This window comes from Urocitellus parryii, unplaced genomic scaffold, assembly GCF_045843805.1.
Source record: "Urocitellus parryii isolate mUroPar1 unplaced genomic scaffold, mUroPar1.hap1 Scaffold_35, whole genome shotgun sequence".
NCBI lineage: Eukaryota > Metazoa > Chordata > Mammalia > Rodentia > Sciuridae > Urocitellus > Urocitellus parryii.
This window is the reverse complement of record NW_027553167.1, coordinates 3,035,790-3,054,958: the sequence shown is the minus strand read 5'-3', so window position 1 is coordinate 3,054,958 and position 19,169 is coordinate 3,035,790. Positions and strand designations below refer to the sequence as shown.

The 19,169-nt window shown below is 47.7% G+C and overlaps 1 protein-coding gene across 1 annotated transcript; it reads right to left on the bottom strand.

The window, feature by feature from the left end:
- Positions 1-222: 222 nt before the first annotated feature.
- Positions 223-17,885, bottom strand: LOC144251996 (PR domain zinc finger protein 8-like). Its single transcript, XM_077794591.1, has 5 exons — positions 17,256-17,885; positions 14,507-14,619; positions 5,243-5,440; positions 4,053-4,129; positions 223-1,865 (listed from the first exon to the last, which is right to left on the bottom strand). Exons 1-5 carry the CDS (start codon positions 17,883-17,885, stop codon positions 223-225), a joined length of 2,661 nt encoding a protein of 886 aa, XP_077650717.1.
- Between the last annotated feature and the right edge of the window lie 1,284 nt (positions 17,886-19,169).

The following is a 19,169-nucleotide window of genomic DNA, read 5'->3' as shown; positions in this document are numbered from 1 at the left end:
CCACCATCGTGTGTGTGTGTGTGTGTGTGTGTGTGTGTGTGTGTGGTGTGTCTCGGGTAAACACTGAATAAGAAGGCTCCTGGGGTTGGGGCACATTTGTGTGTGCCCTTGTATATTGGTGCAGTGTTTGGGGGCACATGGAAGTGGTGGATGTCCTCCCGTGTACTCCCGCAGGTGGCTAGACTGCTCGCCAGCTCCGGGAAAGCTGAGGTCCTTTCCGTGTCAATTGTGCGAGGTCATGTGCCTAGACAGGTGGTGGCGCTCCCTGAAGGACTCATTGCAAATGGGGCACTTGAGTTTCTCCTCCCACCGCGGCTTCACCAAGGGCTCCATCGCATACTCCTTTTGGTGGTGCGACCTCATGTGGTACATTAGGTCGGAGGTCATGCGGAAAGAGGCGTTGCACTTGGCGCACCAGTTCTGCGGGGGCAGACACAGCGAGGTGAAGGAGGGCGGCAGCAGCGTGAGCGCCGATGGCAGCTGCAATTGCAGGGGCCCAGCGGCCACTGCAGCCGCAGCTGCAGCCGCCGCCAAGCTCTTGGGCCAGAAGGCAGTGGCATAGAGGAAGGGGCTCTGCTTGGGCAGGCTGCCACCGCCAGTCTGCAGGGCCCTGCAACCTCCGTTCAGGTCCGCGGCCCCCTGGATCTTCACTGCCAGAGGGTCAGCAGCGGCCGGGTAGAGTCTGGTGGGACCCACGCTGTCGCCAGGATGGCAAGGCTCGAGCGCGCCCAACTTCTGGCCCAGCACTAGCGGGGACAGCTGTGAGAAGGAGCGCGCCGGCTGCGAGAAGGCGCTTTTGCGTTCGTCGGATGCTGAGCCCTGGCCACTGCCCGCACTACCTGAACCTGCTGACCCCGCGCCGCCCCCTGCGCCGATGCCTCCGGAACCGCCCAGCTGTGGCACCGAAGTGAAGGCGCTGCCCCGCGCGGAACTACCGCCCTCCAGCCTGCTGGGCAACGGGCCCCCGGGCCGCGGGTCCAGCAGCTTCTCTGCGCCTGCCGGAGACGCAGCCGCTGGCGTGGAAGAGCGGCCGCCACCACCTGCGTCGTGGTCCTCGGCAGTGGTGCTCCCACCATCCACAGTCGCCTCCTCCTGCAGGCCGGCCCCTCGGCCAGCCTTCTTCACCTCCACGAAGGCGCTGCGCTTCGCCTCTCCGGTCTCGGGGCTGGGTGGCGCGAAGAGGCGGCCGTTTTCTTCCAGGCTGAAGTAGCTGCCAGAAGCCCGGTACTGCTGCGGCGTGCAAACCAAATCCTCCTTGGAGGCTGGCAGGGGCCGCTGGGCGAAGCGCGCCCGGCCCCCCACCAGCCCGGCCCCACCGCCTCCGCCGCCCTCCACACCCTCCTCTGGGAATTTCCTCTTCCCTTTGCAGACGCCGGTGGCGATGACATCGGGACTCAGCTCCGCCTCCTGGTGGCCGGCACTGCCGCTGCTGCTGCTGCTGCTGCTGCTGCTGCTGCTGCTGCTGCTGAGACTTTGGGCCAGGGAGCAGCTGGTGCCTCCCCGGGAATTTTCCAGTTCCCGGGCCAGGTTGTGAAAGTCTGTGGATGGCTTTGCGCTGCTGCCACCGGCGGCGGCGGGTGGGTTGCTGCTGTCCGGAGAGGGAGCCGGGTAATGATGGATGGGGCCAGCCTTGCAGAATTTGGGACCCGGACCCAATGGCGTCTCCTGTTGCTGCTGCTGGTGGTGGTCTTTACCGCCTCCTCCGCCCCCGTGGTCTTTGGTGCCCACACCGCCGCTTTGTTCGTCGTGGGGACTCAGATCAGCGCTGTGAAGTCTCTTGGGGCAGCGGAAACGCAGATGCGCTACGTAGGGGAACTCAAACTGGAATCCTTGGCTGCATTCCAGGCATGTGTAAGGGGACGACCCTGCTTAGTGAGCAAACACCACACACACAGCATCTCTTGCAGGCCACTTTACCATCATCCCCTTCACAAATCCACTTTTATCTTTCAGGGTCTCAGTGCCCGAGAAAAAGAATACACCATCTGAACCTTATCTAACTTTGCCTCCTGATTTGGGGGAGTACAGTAATCAAACAGAATGATAGGAGATTCAGAAAAGAAAAGAAAGAGCTAGGAAAGACTAGATCATTTATCTGTGCAGTACTTTGGCAATAGATGGAGTTTGGGGTGAAGATAAGGAAAGAAAAACATTTTTTAAAACCAACCTATATCTAATTTCTTAAGTGAAAGAAACTTAACCCTTGAAGAAAAGATCTTATCTTTCTATATATTGAACTGAGTGTCTAAGAGCTGTTTTTTTTTTCCTTTTCTTCCAAAGAGGGAAGCAGCATTAGCAAGCAGGCGGAGACAGCGGAGCATGGCGAATGGATTTCAAGTGGAGTGTCAGGGCCACTAATTCCGTGTCAGCTAACCTTTCTCTGCAGCCTACAAAAAGGGACGTATGTCTGCTCATTACCATAATCCAACACTGTCCCTCCGAGGCTTTAATTAAAAGCAGCAAGCAGAGGTAATTATTTTTTCTCGACATGCTTATTTATGGATGAGGGTGAATCCCAGTTACCTTGTTATACAAGAGGGTGTATTGAGTTTCCTGTGGCCCATGAAGTGAGGAGGTACAGGGCAAGTCTGAGGTGTCCCCTGTCTGAAATACCGTTTGTAATGACTGGTGAATTCTTTTTTCCCCAGATATGACCCTGTTTGGCCAAGAGGGGGCAGCCCTGCTTGAATAGTCCTCAGTGGGCTCTCCAGCTGTTTAATCCGCAGCAGTTTAGAAAGTAAAGCCCCAATGGAAGGTTCTCTATTAAGCTGTCATAAAGGGACATTTCCCTTCCTCTGTCACTAGACACCCCCTACAAGGCTTATCACTTAAAAGAAAAAAAAACTCCAGATATTTAAAAATTTTAGACTAATTCTGAAGTAGCTGCATTGTTTGCTCTTTATGACTAGTCAAAATATTTCTCCAAGTTGGTTTTCTCCTAATCTAAAGGTAGTTTTTCCCCCACCCTTGGCAATGATCTCTTTATATTTTGTATAATTTAAGTAGCGGGAAAGAGTAGACCTCATTCTTTTCCTGCAAAGCTATACTTTAGGTAATAATATTAGCAAAGTCTATTTTTATCTTAATGTCTATTAACCAATTAGTCTTTCAAATGTGATGACAAAGTAGTGTCTTTTTCATCGTCTTCCTTTTCAGCTAGCGGAGCCTAAAACTTTGGTCAGCCTTTTTCCCGTATTCCCCAAATGGCAAGTGGTGGTCTGTATCTACCAGACAGCAGAAATAAAGAAAATACCCATAAAGTACAAATTTTATTGTGCTACACAATTTATCCCCGTGCATTTTTAAGCCCACACGAGGTAGCCTTCCTCATGTCCAATTGCAAATTAAAATGCATTTTTTTTAAAAAAGGACTTATCATCTTTTCAAGCGAATCCTATTTTCCCTTTCTCAATTTCTTCTAATTTAGCGTTTTATGTTCTAATTTTTCTCTTATTTTAAAAGTCTCTTTCACACAAGCGTTTCATTGTGCCTGGAGGTCGCCCCGCCACTTCGGGCAACAGAAGGGACGCAGTCAATAAAATGCAGTTCTACCTAACAATACGGTGAAAAGGTCCTCGCTATGCCGCGCTAATAGCCGTCAGCTTAGCCACCGCAGCCGCCACGAGCCTCAAGCCGGTCACAATAACCCGTGGGCAAGAGCCTGGGCTCGCTAACCCGCGCGCAGTCGCCTTTGCGACCCAACCTTTCACAGCTCTGCGTCCTGCTCTAGGCCCAGGGTTCTCATCCACCAGGAGGATCCTCCCCAGAGCCGGCAGGACTAGCTGAAAGCTGGTCGCTGCTGCCGGTCGCTTGCCCTCCCCTCTAGGCAGGCATTGTCTGGCTGCCGCGCTCTGTCCAGTCCCTTGCTTCTCGGGCACAGTGCTCCCCAACAGCTCCTCCCTTTGTATAATCTTATTGGCAGTAGAGATCCCCTTAATAATCATTTTCCCCTGCTCTTCTAGAAAACCAGGAGAAGAGGACAAAAATTTCCACTCTTCCCACCAAACCTGCCTTCTCCCATCCCCCTCCCACATCAATGCAAATGGACTTACCAGGAATAAGGTCAGAATCTAATCGCCCAAATAAGGCCACCTGGACCGGGAAGATGCAACCCAGTGTTTCTTTTTGCCTATTGTATCAGTGTATTTCCATGTCAAGAGGTGTTGGTGTTGCAGTCGTGTAGGCTCTTCCTAAAGAGAGGAGAGATGGAGAGATGGGGAGAGAAAGATGAGGGGAGGGTAAGAGGAGAGAGAGAGAGAGAGAGAGAGAGAGAGAGAGAGAGAGAGAGAGAGAGAAACGGAGAGAGTTGTACAAATGGACCCGATGCAGTGACTGACTGTCAAGCAGACACACACTTTTTGTTTGCTGCACATAATCTGCCCAATAACGCGTGACAGCCCACGTCCCCTCCCTTTAACTCTTTGCTGGGCTGGGCGCTCCCTCCGGCGCCGCCTGCCTGGAAGCCTTCTCCGGAGTCTGCCCCGTGCCTCAAGAATCCAGAGCACCTTCCGGAGTGGCAACGCTTCTTCAAGAGCGGCGGGTCCAACTCTACCTAAAAGCTTGGGCCCTCTGGTATTGCTAGGAGGGGGAAATCAGTTTCAGGATCGGAAAGAAAGGTATCCAAAAGACTGTAGACCGGCTTTTTCCGTTTTGCTGGGAGTTCGGGGGACCTAGGTCAGAGATCTGGACATGTAGCATGTGCGTGGACCCCGCCCATGTATCTCCAGAGTTTGAGTTCTGTGGACCAGGGAGGGTTGTGGGATTATTCAGGAGGGATTCTGGGCCACTGAGCTGCTGCTGATTTGCGAAACTATTGCCTGTGGGGGGGTGATAAAATGGGGGTGGGGGTGGGGTGGGAGCTGTCTTTACAAGTGCTCACACTACTAATCCCTCCCCTGCAAAATTGGAAAGGGCCGTACTTGGGTGAATACTTGGCTTAAGCTTCCCGTGGCCCAGGAGATGGGTAAGGGGATAAAGTGGGGATGTCACAAGACCTCCAAAGGGTACTTATACTGGTCTTCGGGTCCCAGTACACTGGTACCTTGGCAGGGACTGGAGGACATTCACGGGAAGAGCCCAAGTTACCAGACAAGATGTTTCTGCATTTACACCCTCTGTGTTATGGGTTCTGAGTAGTCCAGAGGGGTCATGTAATGGGAGTAGCCAGTACTGTAAGACGTCGATGTGGGAATGATTTAGAGTAAAAATTATTACCGAGATGGACTCCAAAGAGCTTTTTCACGTCCAGTCGATGATGGAGGAGTGGATGGAGTTGCCTAGGCCTTCTCCGGAGCCTCCTTTGTGCTCTAAGCTACTTAGAGGCTCTGACTTACCCTTTAGTGCAGCAGCTGATGCTAATGACTTGAGGTCTTTAACAGCCTGAAAGTTGACAATTTCGCAGGGGCCTTCGGGCTCCTTTTCACTGTTCAGCTCTCTACTCCTAAGGGAAGAAAGACCTTTGGGTGGTATAGCTGATCCCTCAATTCCCACCCACACTATCACTACATTGAAGTGGGCAATCTGTCAGCTTTAGGATAAATCGGATTGTGTAGCCGGCTAAAGGGCAAGAGGCAGAACCACGATTTGAAGAGGAGACAATCTCAGTCAGGCTCCCACCCCTGGGGTTGAAATAAGGTGAGTATAATAGGGGTTGGCAAAAAGCCTCTTACTGTGTTAGTTGGATCCATTCACAGCTCTGAGACCTCTCCCTATAACCCAGGGGTCAACAAGGCACTGAATGTCTTTCCTTGCAGGCGCCTGCCCTCCATTGAGGCAGGAGATGGAAGGATCTTGCAAAGCAGAAGTGAAGTGTAGGGTAATTTCCCAATGAGTTCATTTCCATAGGGTCTCTTCTCCCAGTTTATCTTACCTGGTCAGCACCCCACACAAGTTTGCAGTCCTTCAGATCAGACAAAGCCTCTACCTAGATTAAGGTGGGACCCAATAAGGAAAGGGCTACAAAAATCTCCATATATGGGAGAAAGGGCAGAATTTTCCCTTCACTTGCAGGTTAGCTACTGATTGTTCAAAGAAAGCTTCTAGAACTTCAGGGGTTTTTTTTTCATCTTAAGGTGTCATTTCTCTTATGCAAATATATGCAGTTTTAAGTAGTTTGGCTGAGTGACCCCTAATAACAGAGGCTCAGTACAATGAAGGCTAGCATGTCTGCATATGAAAATCTGCAGCTGTATTTAGTTATCTTGATGGCTGCTCCATCATGTCTCATATTCAACTGTCCTCTCCCCATCCAAATAATTTCTTTAAAGGACTGGTGAGAGAGTTACAAATGTTGAAAAGATTGCTTCAAACATCTAGGGAAAAACACTCAAGACTGAAGAATAGTGGCAAGATTCTTAAGTGAAATGAGAGAAGAGAAGAAAAAGAAAGAACAGGAGAAAAAGGACAGCAAGTTAAGACTCAAAAGTAGCCAAAACAGAAGTACAGTCCTGCAGAAATCACAGCAAGATACAGCGTGTGCTGGGGTGGTGTGAGGGTGGTGTTCAGGAATTTAATTCCATTAATCAGAGGAATAGAACACTTCTTTGTGCCTGTTTTAGCTATTCTTTAGAAAACACACATTTTGTCTTTTTCAGAAAAAAAGTCATCTGTCCATGCAAGCCACTTTTGTAATCCTATCACACACAGTAAATGTAAAAGCATCCACTCCAGAAGATGGGCATTTAGAAAAGAAGCTCTAAATGGAAGACATTTTTCTTGCACCTTGATTTTTTTCTTAAATATAGAGAATTTCTCCTTTCTACTTTATACTATGTCTCTTTTACATATGAGACCTTGTCTCCAGTTTGTATAATACAAAGAGTGTTTCTGGTACTTAAAATGGGGGTGGGTAAACTTGACCTTTAAATCTCAAGCTAGAAAAGGACTACAATTGTATACATCAGAGAAAGGAGAGGTTTATTGAGAATCTGGCCTTCAGATGTTTCATCTCAGTTTCTTTTTCTTTTTCTCTTTCTTTCTTTTCTTTTTCTTTCTTTCTTTTTTTTGGGGGGGCCTAAATTAGATTCCTTCTCCTGCTTTTTAAAAAAATCCTCACATTATATGGATCCAACCAACTCTTTGTTTTATGGACCAAATGACTAACTTAACAACAGAAATAAAAATCAAATATGGGTAAGAAATTCATGCTTGGAGAGTTTTCCAGTATTTTAAGTAGTACACATTTTACATGGTAATATAAATGATGTAAATGACAATCATTAATAGTAGATTTAAAAAATCACAAATTATTTTTATTTCTCTAGAACTTCACAGGTTAGAACAGGTTAGAATGGTGCATAAACTACTTTGAAATCACTTACTGGAATACAGTGATACTAAATGAAGGGTTGAGGAATTTATTCAGTCTCAGACAGTACCATAAAAATATACCTCAGTCAATAGTTTTATGTAATTGACACGGAATGATGGGTTTATGCATACATTTGGAGCTCTTTTCCCTGGGATTTTATTTCCAATTAAGTGGTTAGAAGAATGACAATGAACAGTATGCTCACCTTATTCTGCTTTAGCAAGACTTCTTGTAATCATGGTAAAAATACACATGTAGACAACTGCAGTGTTGTTGGGAAGAGAAGTCTGGAGAGAAGTTGATGAATGATTCTGAAGTGGTGCCTTTTATGATTTAAATGAGAGGGTGGAGAATGACTGAGAAAGGAAATCTGATTCTCAGTGAATATCAGAAGAAGAATGCTCTTTCTCTTCCAGGGTTCAGAAAGTATCTTAACTTCTGTAATAGGAAACAAGTAAAAATAACCCTGCAAATAATCTTACTTTGAAGATTATTATCCTATAAGAATGAAAACACATTGTTTTCCTATTCCAGGTCCCAGTTCATCCTTTCTAATTATTTTTCCAAAGCAATACGCCAGCAAAGGTTTGCTTGTCAAAAGTGTGGCAATTCATAGTGAAAAGAAAATTGCACTTGAAGACAAGAGGATGCCAATGAAGCAGATGAAGCAGACGGTGGCAGCTCTTCCCTAAGTTTATTAATTTCCCACAGAGAGGTCTGTGCATGGGGCTATTGGGAGTTGTGGGAGACAGAGAATGGAACTTCATGGAGAAGTATTGCATTACCTAACCCTGACATCCAGAATAAGGAACTTTCTAAGGGATAAACTTGACTGATTACTTGTACATGAAGGAGAAACAGAAATAATGGTTTGGTGGGTAGGGAAAAACCACCAGTCTTGTGCCAAAAGTGTTGTTCAGAGGATTGTTAACTCATTTCTTTTGCTTTTTGTCAGGAGAATGATAATTGGGAGTTTAAGAAGGGAAAGTGGGGAGCTGGGGATATAGCTTGCCTTGCATGCACAAGGCCTTGGGTTCAATCCCCAGCACTACACACACAAAAAAAAAAAAAAGAGAGAGGGAGGGAGTATCTTAATCTGATTATTTCTTTATTATATCTTGATGAGTAAAGAAGAGCTGCTGCTGAACTACAGAGGGTTTATAGGGAATGAGGGGGGCACCCTATATTTTTATAAGTATACATGACAAGCTCTATTTAGGTCTGGTCATTACACCAAGTATCAGAGTTGGTTCACTGGGTGATAAATGAGTGGATGTTACCCAGGCTGGTCCTGAGAAAGCCAGAGACTCAGGAGTGGATAATTCTGTAGCCTTGAAGAAGGTCTTCAATTCTGACTGTAGAAATCATGATTCTGGTTTCACTTTTGTCTGCTTCTCAATAAACACTACTGTTTTAATGCTGATGATGATACCACTAGTATTATCATCATGATTAAAAATCTCCCTTTCTCAAGTTTACAGTCTTTCTCTGTGAGGAATGATAATTCCATTTACACTTCTTTTGGAGTTCATCATTGAAAGTTTTGTATTGCCCTCTCCTGTTAACCTCTACTGGATTTGACTTGTAGTCGACTGGCTCAATGGCTTCAGTTTATGACTTTCAGAAGAGCTAACAAACTAAAGTGATCTACTACAGATCTGAAATCAATGCCTCATGCTCATCTATGTGTGATTTCTGAAGCAAATCAAATATCCTGATCTGCTAGAGTATCCTAGCTTTTATGCCCCTCCCTAAGATAAATGTCTAGAGATATAGCAAGGAACAGCTGGTTTTCTGTCAGTCTCACACATTCAAAAACTCTTCTCAGACTCAGACACCACAGACATTGAGCAGATCTCAGAACAGGGTTATGGGGAGGAAATAGAGCCAAGTCATAGTCTCATAGTCGGTCAGTCAGTCAGTCAATCAGTCACATCAAGCCTCCTCACTCTCTGGTCCAGGTTTTCCATACAAAGGGATCCTGGGGGTGTCTAGAAGTATCAAATGAGATTTTTGAGAAGACTGACCATAGGCCTTGGGAATGACACCAAAATGAGAGGCTATACATTAAATTTCCTCACTCAACCAGGAAGAAAGAACATTATCCCCAAATTCAGCACTTGAGTTTCATCCCTTTTATTCTCCAATTTAGGTTTGGTATAATTCCTGAGTTAATAAGAGAGGCACTGATTTACATGCAGTGTGTACTTCCTGGGCAGACTCTTCCCTCACATTATATTCCAACTGGCCTTCTGAGTTGTGCACTTTGACTGTGAGAAATCAGGTTGCTGGCAATGAGGGGGCAGAAAGCTTTGCTTTCCTGGGGAAGGGGTCTAGGCAAAGGGAACACATGCTCAGGCCTTTTTGGCTTGGATGTACCCATGGCGTACTTCCCTGAGACCTGAGGAGACAGAAAGTGATATGACCTAGTAACCACAACTATGATAATTTACATTGCTTTGGAAATATCCAGACACCCAAATTGCTTCCCTGTTTATAATGCCAATTAATCTATTTGAATGAAGACCATCTTTCATAATTTCAGTTCAAATGAATTGTGGGTGTTTCATAAGTTAGCATCAGTAGAGAATCTCTCCCTAAACATTATATAGAAAGCCTACTGCTTTCATCAGATTTTTCAAAAGCACTTAAAACTACCAGTGTGAGTCTTTTTTCATTGCTAATACTTGGAGAAGTAGTCTTCTAAAGAATTCAAAGATCAACTTGTCACAAACAATTGTAACATCATAAAGTCTATAAACAATACTGGACGTACATTACCAAGGGGAGGAACTAGTTGACAGGAAGGATCAAAACTTATATTTGTTCTCTTGAACTTGAGTGAAAAGCTACTTACCACACTGTTGAATATAATATATAATAACATAACTAAGATATAATTCATAATCTCTAATATTTTAAGAAAAAACTGTGATTTAAAATGAATACTATCCAGAATTTCCAAATAAATCCTTCATAAATTCCTAAGAATAAACACACTAAATATAGTGACCAGGATATTGATATTTTCTAGACCTAGAACTCAATTTAAATACAAATAGCATTGTACTTGAGAAGATATAGTCTTGTGTGTTCACATGAGCATGTCCGTGACATCTAGAGGTAAATATTGTCAAAGGTAGTCCTAAAGAAAAAGAAATATCAGGACTGTAATTTTCCTTGGCTGCAGGTTCAAAAAGTAGCTAGTGCTCCTGTTTTCATGTGAGATGGTTTTGAGAAACTAGTTTGTGTGAAGTAACATGGTAGAGCAAAGGGTCCTGGAAAGGCAAGTGGATAGAGTATAAAGAATATATTGAGTATAATTTTACTGTCTAACACCTTATGTGTGTATGAACAGATGCCCCTCAAGCATAATCTAGAGTTTACCTAGGCCCTAGGAAATTAATCTTCCAGATAAGAGGCTGGGGTTCCCCTGAACTTGTGAAAATATCCCAGAGAAAAAGCGACTGCTCTCAGAGTGCAGCAGGTCCCACTTCTTGTCTGGGGGACTGAATTAACTGCTCTGTCTCCAAGACCCCTAACAGCTGAGTGGAGCCTAAAGTTTGGGTAGCAAGGCAAGAACTGCTAGACTGGGCAATTTCTGATGCCTGAATTCCATGGTGCCTATGTCTCAGTAAAATGCCCTGCGACAGAACTAAGAATACATGGCCAAATGCAGGGCTTCAAAGTAGGCAAACAGGTCTCTCTAAGAGAGACAAGGCATCTGGCAGTACCTTTAAGGGCACACATCACTTCCACTACATTGGTGTTCATTTGCCAAAGAATGCAGAGCACCGATTTGGAATGTGACCCAGGCTGGACTAGCCCCCATCAACTGCGGAAATCACCTTACAGAAACAGCGTGGGCAAACCGTGAACTCAAGGCAGGTGAAGGCCACGTGGTGCACGCAGTGCATTCCAGATGCAAAGCAAGAAGGAAGTTCAGTCCCCAAGGGCCAGCCGTGTTTCCCATGTTCTCTAAGGAATCTCTTCCTTAGGGTGACAACACTTGCCTCCCCTTGGCGATCACTTTCTGTGCAGAAAGACGTTCCTAGGGCAGGGTCTGAGAGAACAGCAATGCCTTTCACCCCAATTCTACCCTTTACCTGCCCCTGCCCATGACTTTCCACGGTTGGTCACCCACGTCCCTCTCGCAGAGCATTAGTCCTCGGTCCCGACTCTTATTAGCTAGGCTTCGGGTGACCTAGCTCAGCTTTGATTTCCCTCCAGTTGAACTAAGGTTGGCAAGCACTGCCTCCAGCATCGCAGAGAGGACTCAGTAAGGCAACCAGGGCGAGAGCGTTTTGGAAAGCCAGTTGGTAAGCAGATGGTAAGGGATTACTTCCAAGAGCCAGGGTTACTTTCATTTCAGTCTTGTGCATCCCAGGGAGGCCTCAATACCTTTGTTAACGAACATTCTCCTTAGTTAGAAGTCTAGGGTACTGACCAAAGGACCAGCAACTCAGGCTCCGGCAGGCCACCCCAGGACTCCACCAAGGGAACCGGACTGCCTGGGTTCGACTGGAGACCCCCTAACGGGAAGTTAACTGATGTAGGCTGTACATGTGGACTGAAGGCAATAAAGGAAACCATTTCATAAAGTTATTGTGAGGGCTGAGTTGCAACTTAGCAAGCACAGAGACCTTCACTGCCTTCCCTTTTTTTTTTTTTTTTCACTAGAAAATTGGAGAAGCTTATTTTAGCTTTTTAAAGCTTCACCGAATGAAGGCTGAGGAGTTCTCCTTGTTGCTAGGAGATCGGATGGAGGTACTGGTGGATAAGTAGGCAGGTGGAATCTGTTCAGGATCTCTACTACCTTTAAAGACTTCAAAGTTCCAATGAGCAGTTAGCCATTATCTTGCACATCGCTCCACCCCACACTGGCTTAAAGAAAGAGCAACCAATTTGCTCTGAAGGTCTGGCCTGGCAGATAGAGGTAGGGCTTCTCTCCCCAAACACACCCCCAATGCCCATTCTAGAGTCCTTTCTTTAGGCCTCCTTGAGGCGCCCGATTTGCAGCTTTGGAAACTCAGGATGGCAAGGCCTGATGCAGGGCGACTTTGTGGAATGAAAAACTTGTGAACGCGACTTTGGTTAACTCAAGCTCAGTGGCCAAAAATCAGGGACTTCAAAAGATGCGGTTCAGAACAGAAGCTCACAAAGGAGCGGGCCTGTGGTCCGGGTGGGCGGCTCCGGCCCTCCCCTACACAGTGGGACCTGCGGGGACCGCAGTGGGGCCTAGCTCGCCAGCCACGTGGTTCTCACTCGATCCCAAGTAGGGCTACTTTTTCGGGAGGCCGCTTTCAGGCTCCGCTCCCCGCGCCAGCTCGCGGGCCACACTGGCAACACTGCAGCAGAATCCGCGGACCTAGACTAGTAGAGGCCCGGGAGCCTGGCAGAGCTGCGTCTTCCAATCCCACGCTTTTTTCTGCGCAGGCGCAGCCAGGAACAGACCAGTTGCTTTAGCCCCCACACCCCATTCTCAGACTCCGTGAAATCTCCAGCCCTGCCCCGCGACCCAGTCACAAACTGTCTGATGTGGGTTCCCAGTACCTCCTTCTTCTAAAGGATCCAAGAAGTAGTAATATTAGAACGCAAAATTTGGGGTTCTGAACAGTTAACATTTGAACTCCTGGCCTGAAATCTACAAGCTGTGAGTATTTTGAGTTAATCACTTACCCCTCTGAACTTGTTTTCTTCCTTTGTAAAGTCCTTAGTAAAAGCATCTAACTCATAGAGTGAATATTGCAGGAGTAATCCTTGATTCAGGTGCCAGCTGGGTGACTTACTCTAGTTAGCATCTCTGGACTGCTTTTCCTGTGAAGCAGAGGGCTTTGTGATGATAGTAGCACTTAAGTCAAATGGTCACTAGAAGACTGAAGTGCTATAAGGCTGGCACAGCATTTGGCCTAGCACATAGGAAGAGCCCAAAGTTAGTCATTTAAAGCCCCTGAATGCCTGCCTTTTATTTTTAAGGCTTATCTCCCCTGTTACACCTTTTCTCGTCTTTAGAGAGAAACAAGATACAAAGGTGCATGTTGGAATTTGAGGTGGTAGTGTTTGAAGAGTTGGGAGGAAGCTCTTTGTGGCAGAAAACTAGGTGACCTTTTGGGAAGCTGTCAGCCTGGTGTTTCCTCTTCAGTTTCTACGGGCAAGGTAAAATAATTGGAAAGGCAGGGGAGAGGGGCTTGGAATAGGAAGGTGCTCAGCAAATGTTTCCTGATTGAAAATGGCATTTCAAAAATCAAGGAGACAAGGAGACTGGAGTGGGAAGGGAAAGCCAGAGTTGGAATTGGCTGCCACCTCTTGGTGCCAAGCTGCCAGTAGGCATGTGGGTCTCTGCTAGGAACTCTTCTGTATGACATTATGGCCTCTGGGAGAGGAAGACCTCAAGGGGACAGGTTCTGAGGGCAGGAGAAGGGGTGTATGGAGAAGAGACACATCTCAGCAGTAGACAGAGCACACCTTCACACAAGAGAAGTGAAACTCAGGTGAGAGGAAAAGATATGGACATATCTTGGGGGAGATTAGGCCTCCAACAGAGGGTTGGATTTTGTATAGCCTCCATAAGTTGAAAATTCAATTTGGAGTTCAGCATGTTAGGCTCACAAGCATCCCTCAATCATCTCAGAGGTCCGAGCTTTCAGAGTGGGAAGCATGCCTGCTTCACCATATGCCCCATCATTTCCCCTCTCCTTCAGCATCAGTATCCTCCTCTAACTTTTTGAATAGGAGCATTTAACATCCTTTTCCCCCTTTACTGATAATAGGATAATGGATGACGATGTTTTACCCAGCAACTAACAAGAGGTCCAGGAAAATATGGCCTCAAAGAGCATTTAAGACCATACCCTTCTGCTCTTTTCCTGAGGGCAGAGAATGCTGATGCAACAACCACTGAGGGTGTTCTAAAAACTTCTGGCTTTTAGTCTGCTCTACCTTCAGAAGCTGACTAAAATGTGCTGTTACAGAAAGAAGAATAAAATAAAATAAAAACCAATTCCTCAGCGTTTGACCCCCAGGGCAAAGGAGACACTGGTGAGAAGGAGCCACAACTTGGAAAAAGATTTATTTTTCCTGGCCATAAATCTCATCCCCTTGTTCCTCTGCCCAACGAAGCATGATATAGTCCTTTTCCATAAAGTATTCAGCATTAGAGCCACAAAGCTCCCCCAATCAGTAGCCATCTGCTTCTACCATAACTGCTGCTCCTGAAGCAGGGAAAGCAGCCACACAGAAAGGGCACAACTGTTAGGCTGCTGGACAAATGAGGAGCCTGAATAGCTTTGGTTTTCCTTGTGTATCTGTATCTATAGAGACAGGAAAAGAAAGGCCGCATTATATTGATAAAACAATTGTAAAACAAAACACGGAAGAGGCATCTAAAGGGCAATATCACATGCATCAGGGGTCCCCAGATAAAAGGGGCTCTAACAGATTTATAGAAACCTTTAATTGGTTTTCAATTGAAAGCTAAAGAGGCTGGAGGGAAGCTGTGAAGAGTGGCAAAGTGCTCTCCTTCAGCTGTCTGGAGGCATGATCGATTTCATGGAGGGAGAAAAGAGGAACCCCTGAACCGCCCCGCCATTGGGCTTTCCTCTTTGGCAACTGATGTGATCTTAGAATCTCTCAAACACATTCTCCCTCTTTTCCTCCTTTCCTTCCTCCCTCTTTCAAACCAGTAGGCAAGTAGAGGAGGGAGAAAAATAAATAAATAAATAAATAAATAAATAAATAAATAAATAAATAAATCTAACTTACTATATCTGGGGGTGGAAAAGGATCCAAATCCTTGTAAAGGCCCACACTTTAAACCTAATCATCCACTTAGTATAGCGGAGGCCTTTTTGAAAATAAACAAGAGTACCCTCAACCCCGCCCCAATTCTTTTTATTTCTATACTCAAACCGGAAAAGCTAAGCATCCCAACAATCCTTCCACTTGGTGCGTAGAGAGGTCTTTACTTGCGCCTTCGGGATTTACTTCAGTGCGGGTATCTCCACTGAGTTTGCAAGGTGCGCCTCATCCTTCACCCCTCCCTGTGCTGCGGCTGCGAGGGACCCCACCCTCACCCTCACTCCAGCCTGATAGGGCAGTGCCCACCCACGCGGCAGCTCTTGGCGTCTGTCCCTCTGTTCCTAAAGCTAATTTATTGGCCCGACCCTCCATTATCATTTTCAACTTCTTAATTAATCAAAGATAAAAGGCAATGGCACAAATTACGATTATGAGGGAACTGGAAGACGGTTTTGAATAAAATGGGAGAAGCGAAATATGATTAATTGAATGACATGATAGTGAAATCTCAAGTGCGAGGAACAGGTCGGGGAGGGGGGATAGCAAACTGATTCATCCGTGTTGTGGGTGAGCCTCTCCTCTGGCCCTAACATCATCCCAAAGGGACAGCCCCCAAATGAGGTCTTTTGGGTCCCAAGCCTTAGAATGGGAGAAAACGCCTTTCCAACTCTGCTCTCAACCCCACTCAGCGTCTAACGCCCAGCTAACCCTCTCCCCACCTCTGCAGTAGCGCCAGCGACCCCATCGAATTTGACTCCAGACTAAGGAGCCCGAGCCACGTAAGGAGTGCCCTACTCTATTATTAAGCGAATGTACCAGGAGTTTCCTCACTGTTTCCTCCTGTCCTGTCACTTTCCTCTAACAGAGGCTAACTCTGTGAAATTGCAGGAAAACAAGTCTAGTAGGTCAGTGATGGCATTGACTCCTGTAAGGGATTAATAGAGCCCTTGTCTGATGCTGCTTTCCAGAATTACGTTTGGGATTAAAAGGCAGACACCGCACAGGCACACATTTTGCATCCTCTGGTCCTTGTGATTAATGTTTCCGAGGGGATTTATTCTGGGAGCTTATGGAACGTGCTCGCCGGGTCTAAAGCCCCATAGCGGCATAGCAGGAGCCTGTCTGAGGGCACAGTGGGCACGCGACAGCACGCTGGCAGATTAGAGGCAACGTCAGATGCCTGCGGAGATATGAACAACCTTTTAGTGTCCCTTTCTTCATCTTCCCAACCACGAGAGTAGCTGCTTCGGAGGAAAACTAAGGACTATAGGGGAGGCTGACCTTAGGTCTTTTGGGATGTGTATAAAAGGATACACTCGTGTGTCCTGACTTTGATGGGAGGTAAGGGCTGAGTACCAAGCTATTGAACTTCATGCATCCGTCCAATAAGGGGGACCATAGATCTGTATTTTGGGGGAAGCGCCGCACCCCAACATATCACTCACTCTCATAGCAAACTGTTGCTGTCTCCTATCCCCGGAACAGAATGACGTCAACTTCCAATAGTTGCCTTCCTCAGGGCTGCTTTCCGGGCCACCCAGGGAGGCACCTAGGGAGAGAAGCCTAAAACACATGACCTCCACGCCACCTTTTAGCGGCACATAAAACCTCACAGAATCGGTGTAGGAACCCAAGGGGGAAACACAATATACAAGGAGGGAATCGGAGAGAAGGAAGAAAACCAGGAAAGAATGAGGGTAGGGAGAGGGGAGAGAGGGAGAGGGAGAGGGAGAGGGAGAGGGAGAGGGAGAGGGAGACTCTGAAAAAGAGCGAGCGCGAAGGTGGTAGTGCGAGCAGTGAGATGAGAGGAGAAAAATGGGCAAGTAGGTGGTTGCGGCTGGCGGTAGGCATTACTGCTCTCAGGCAGAAGGGGGCACCTTTCCGATCGAAGCAGCCTTTGGCTGGGCTGGGCGGGATGCCCAGGCAGAGGCCGCCTCCTGCCCGGGTTTTGGGGTGCTGGGCGCCCCCTTCTGGCGTCTGCGAAGCCGCTCCCTGCTGTCGCGTGGGTGCTCTGGTCCAGCAATTGACCCTGGCTCAGTGGTTGGGACGGGAAAAAAAGGACAAGGGAGACAGTGGGGGTAGGTGGGGGTAGTCCCCAGTGTCAGGCTTCCCCATCTATTCCCTGAGCAGCTCTCTGCAGCTTCCTTACCTGCGGCCGCAGGGCTCCTTTACCCAGAGCGAAGCTCCCGCGGGTCCCTCGGCATCCCCGCGCCACCCGCGACCACACTCCCGCCCCAATGCGAGCTTGCGGAGGAGCCCGTCTGCCTTGCAAAGCGGTCCGGCTCTCAGCCGCAGCAGCTGGAAGGGAGGGAGCGACCGCCGGCTGCTGCCTGGCGGCGTCTGGGGGCCCGCGAGCCAAGCGCAAGAAGCCGCCATCTGGAGCCTCAGCAGCGGGCGGGGGTGGGAGTGCCTGGGAAGGGGCCTGGCGACAGGGCCCCCTCGTGCGAGGGGCAGGGGTGTGCGCGTGGGAGCGGCGCCTATCAGCTAGATTGATGGCGTGTGTGTCCTGGGAGGGCGTGTGTGAGGGGTATGGCCCCTGCGGAGGAGGAGCAGAGGCCTGCCTCTCGCAAAGGCCCCGGATTCTGGGGCAGCCCCAACTCCCAGGTTGAGAGAAAGTGCGGGAGACCAGCTTGGCATCCTCCCCCAGGTCCCCAGCTAATCTCTTTCTGGGACTGGTGATCTCGCTGGGAGAGAAGAACTGAAACACTCCTACAGGCGCACGCAAGCCTGGTCGGTCAGAAGCGGTTTTCTCATTTCCCTTTCCTCCCACCTTGTCCATCCCACTCCAGGAAACATTCCTTTCCAAGCAGCAAGGATTTTTGGACACCTCCAACCTAAGAAAACTACTTCAGCCAGGACGTGGGACAGGCACTGGCAGAATATCACACTTGGGGATAAATACTGTCCAGTTTCCAGTGGACTGTGGAAAAAGAAAGAACAAGGGATGCTGCCAAAGGGAGTGGGGTGTGGGCAGCAGGTTAGCTTGGAAGAAGAGAGTAATGGGTGGGGTGGGGGGAGATGGGAAGTGTGGTATCTATCTACCCTTCCTTCAATTTCAGGTCCTTTCAGTGTTTTTATTTCTTTAACCTTTTAAACAAATTCCCTTTCTTGAGTCTGGGTGGGGGTAGGGAGCAAACTCGTGGAAGAGTGTGGAGGAGGCTAGGGGAGATGTTTTGGGAACTCAGGGACTCCAGTTTCTATACTATCTCTGAGGGAGATATCCTCCTAGGTGTAAGGAGAGCTGGTTGGGCATATGGACAGTGGCGAGTGATCTGAGTACAATGAATGAATGAAGGAGGGAAGGAAGGAAGGAAGGAAGGAAGGAAGGAAGGAAGGAAGGAAGGAAGGAAGGAAGGAGTCACAGAAGAGGCAGACTCACTCTTACCCGAAGGCATTAAGAGACACCCCCACCCCCAGCTGTCTCATGTCCGGCAGAATGGCATTATGTAAAAGATCTGGCATGTCACCCAGTGGCACATCTGGTAGGTGTAGATGGCATTCATTAGCACGGGGCTTCTACTCTGCAGCATGCCAAAGCTCTGACAGAGATGCCCGCTGCCAATCATTCATTCGCTGCCAATTCTAGAGCACGGTCGGGCGGGATGGCTCCCTTCCACTCTGGCACCCGGACTGGAGGAAACAATGTGTTGAGATATGAAAAAGATGAAAGCGGAGAGCTGAGGATGCGAAACACCCAACAGATGTATCCCGTGAGGAGATAACAGAGTGAAGAGTCATTTAGCAAGAAAGCATATGCAGGATCTCAGGAGGGAGGCTTGGGCAGGGGTCTGCCTTCCTAGGAAGGCAGGGGAACCCTTTAGATATCTGGAAGTTGAGGTTGTTTCTCTGAAAGCCAACTCCAAACCCCCTAGCTGCAAGACTTTCTTCTCTCTCTCTCTCCTTGGTTTGTCTCTTATACACATGTCTATCAAGAAACCTACAGGACTCTGAAAAGATCAACACCTCTACCTTTGTCATAGCTTTCGGATGACCAAGATAAAAAAGTGCCTACCTGTTTTGAACACTTTGCAGCATTCTCTTGGACATGTAATTTATGTTTGGA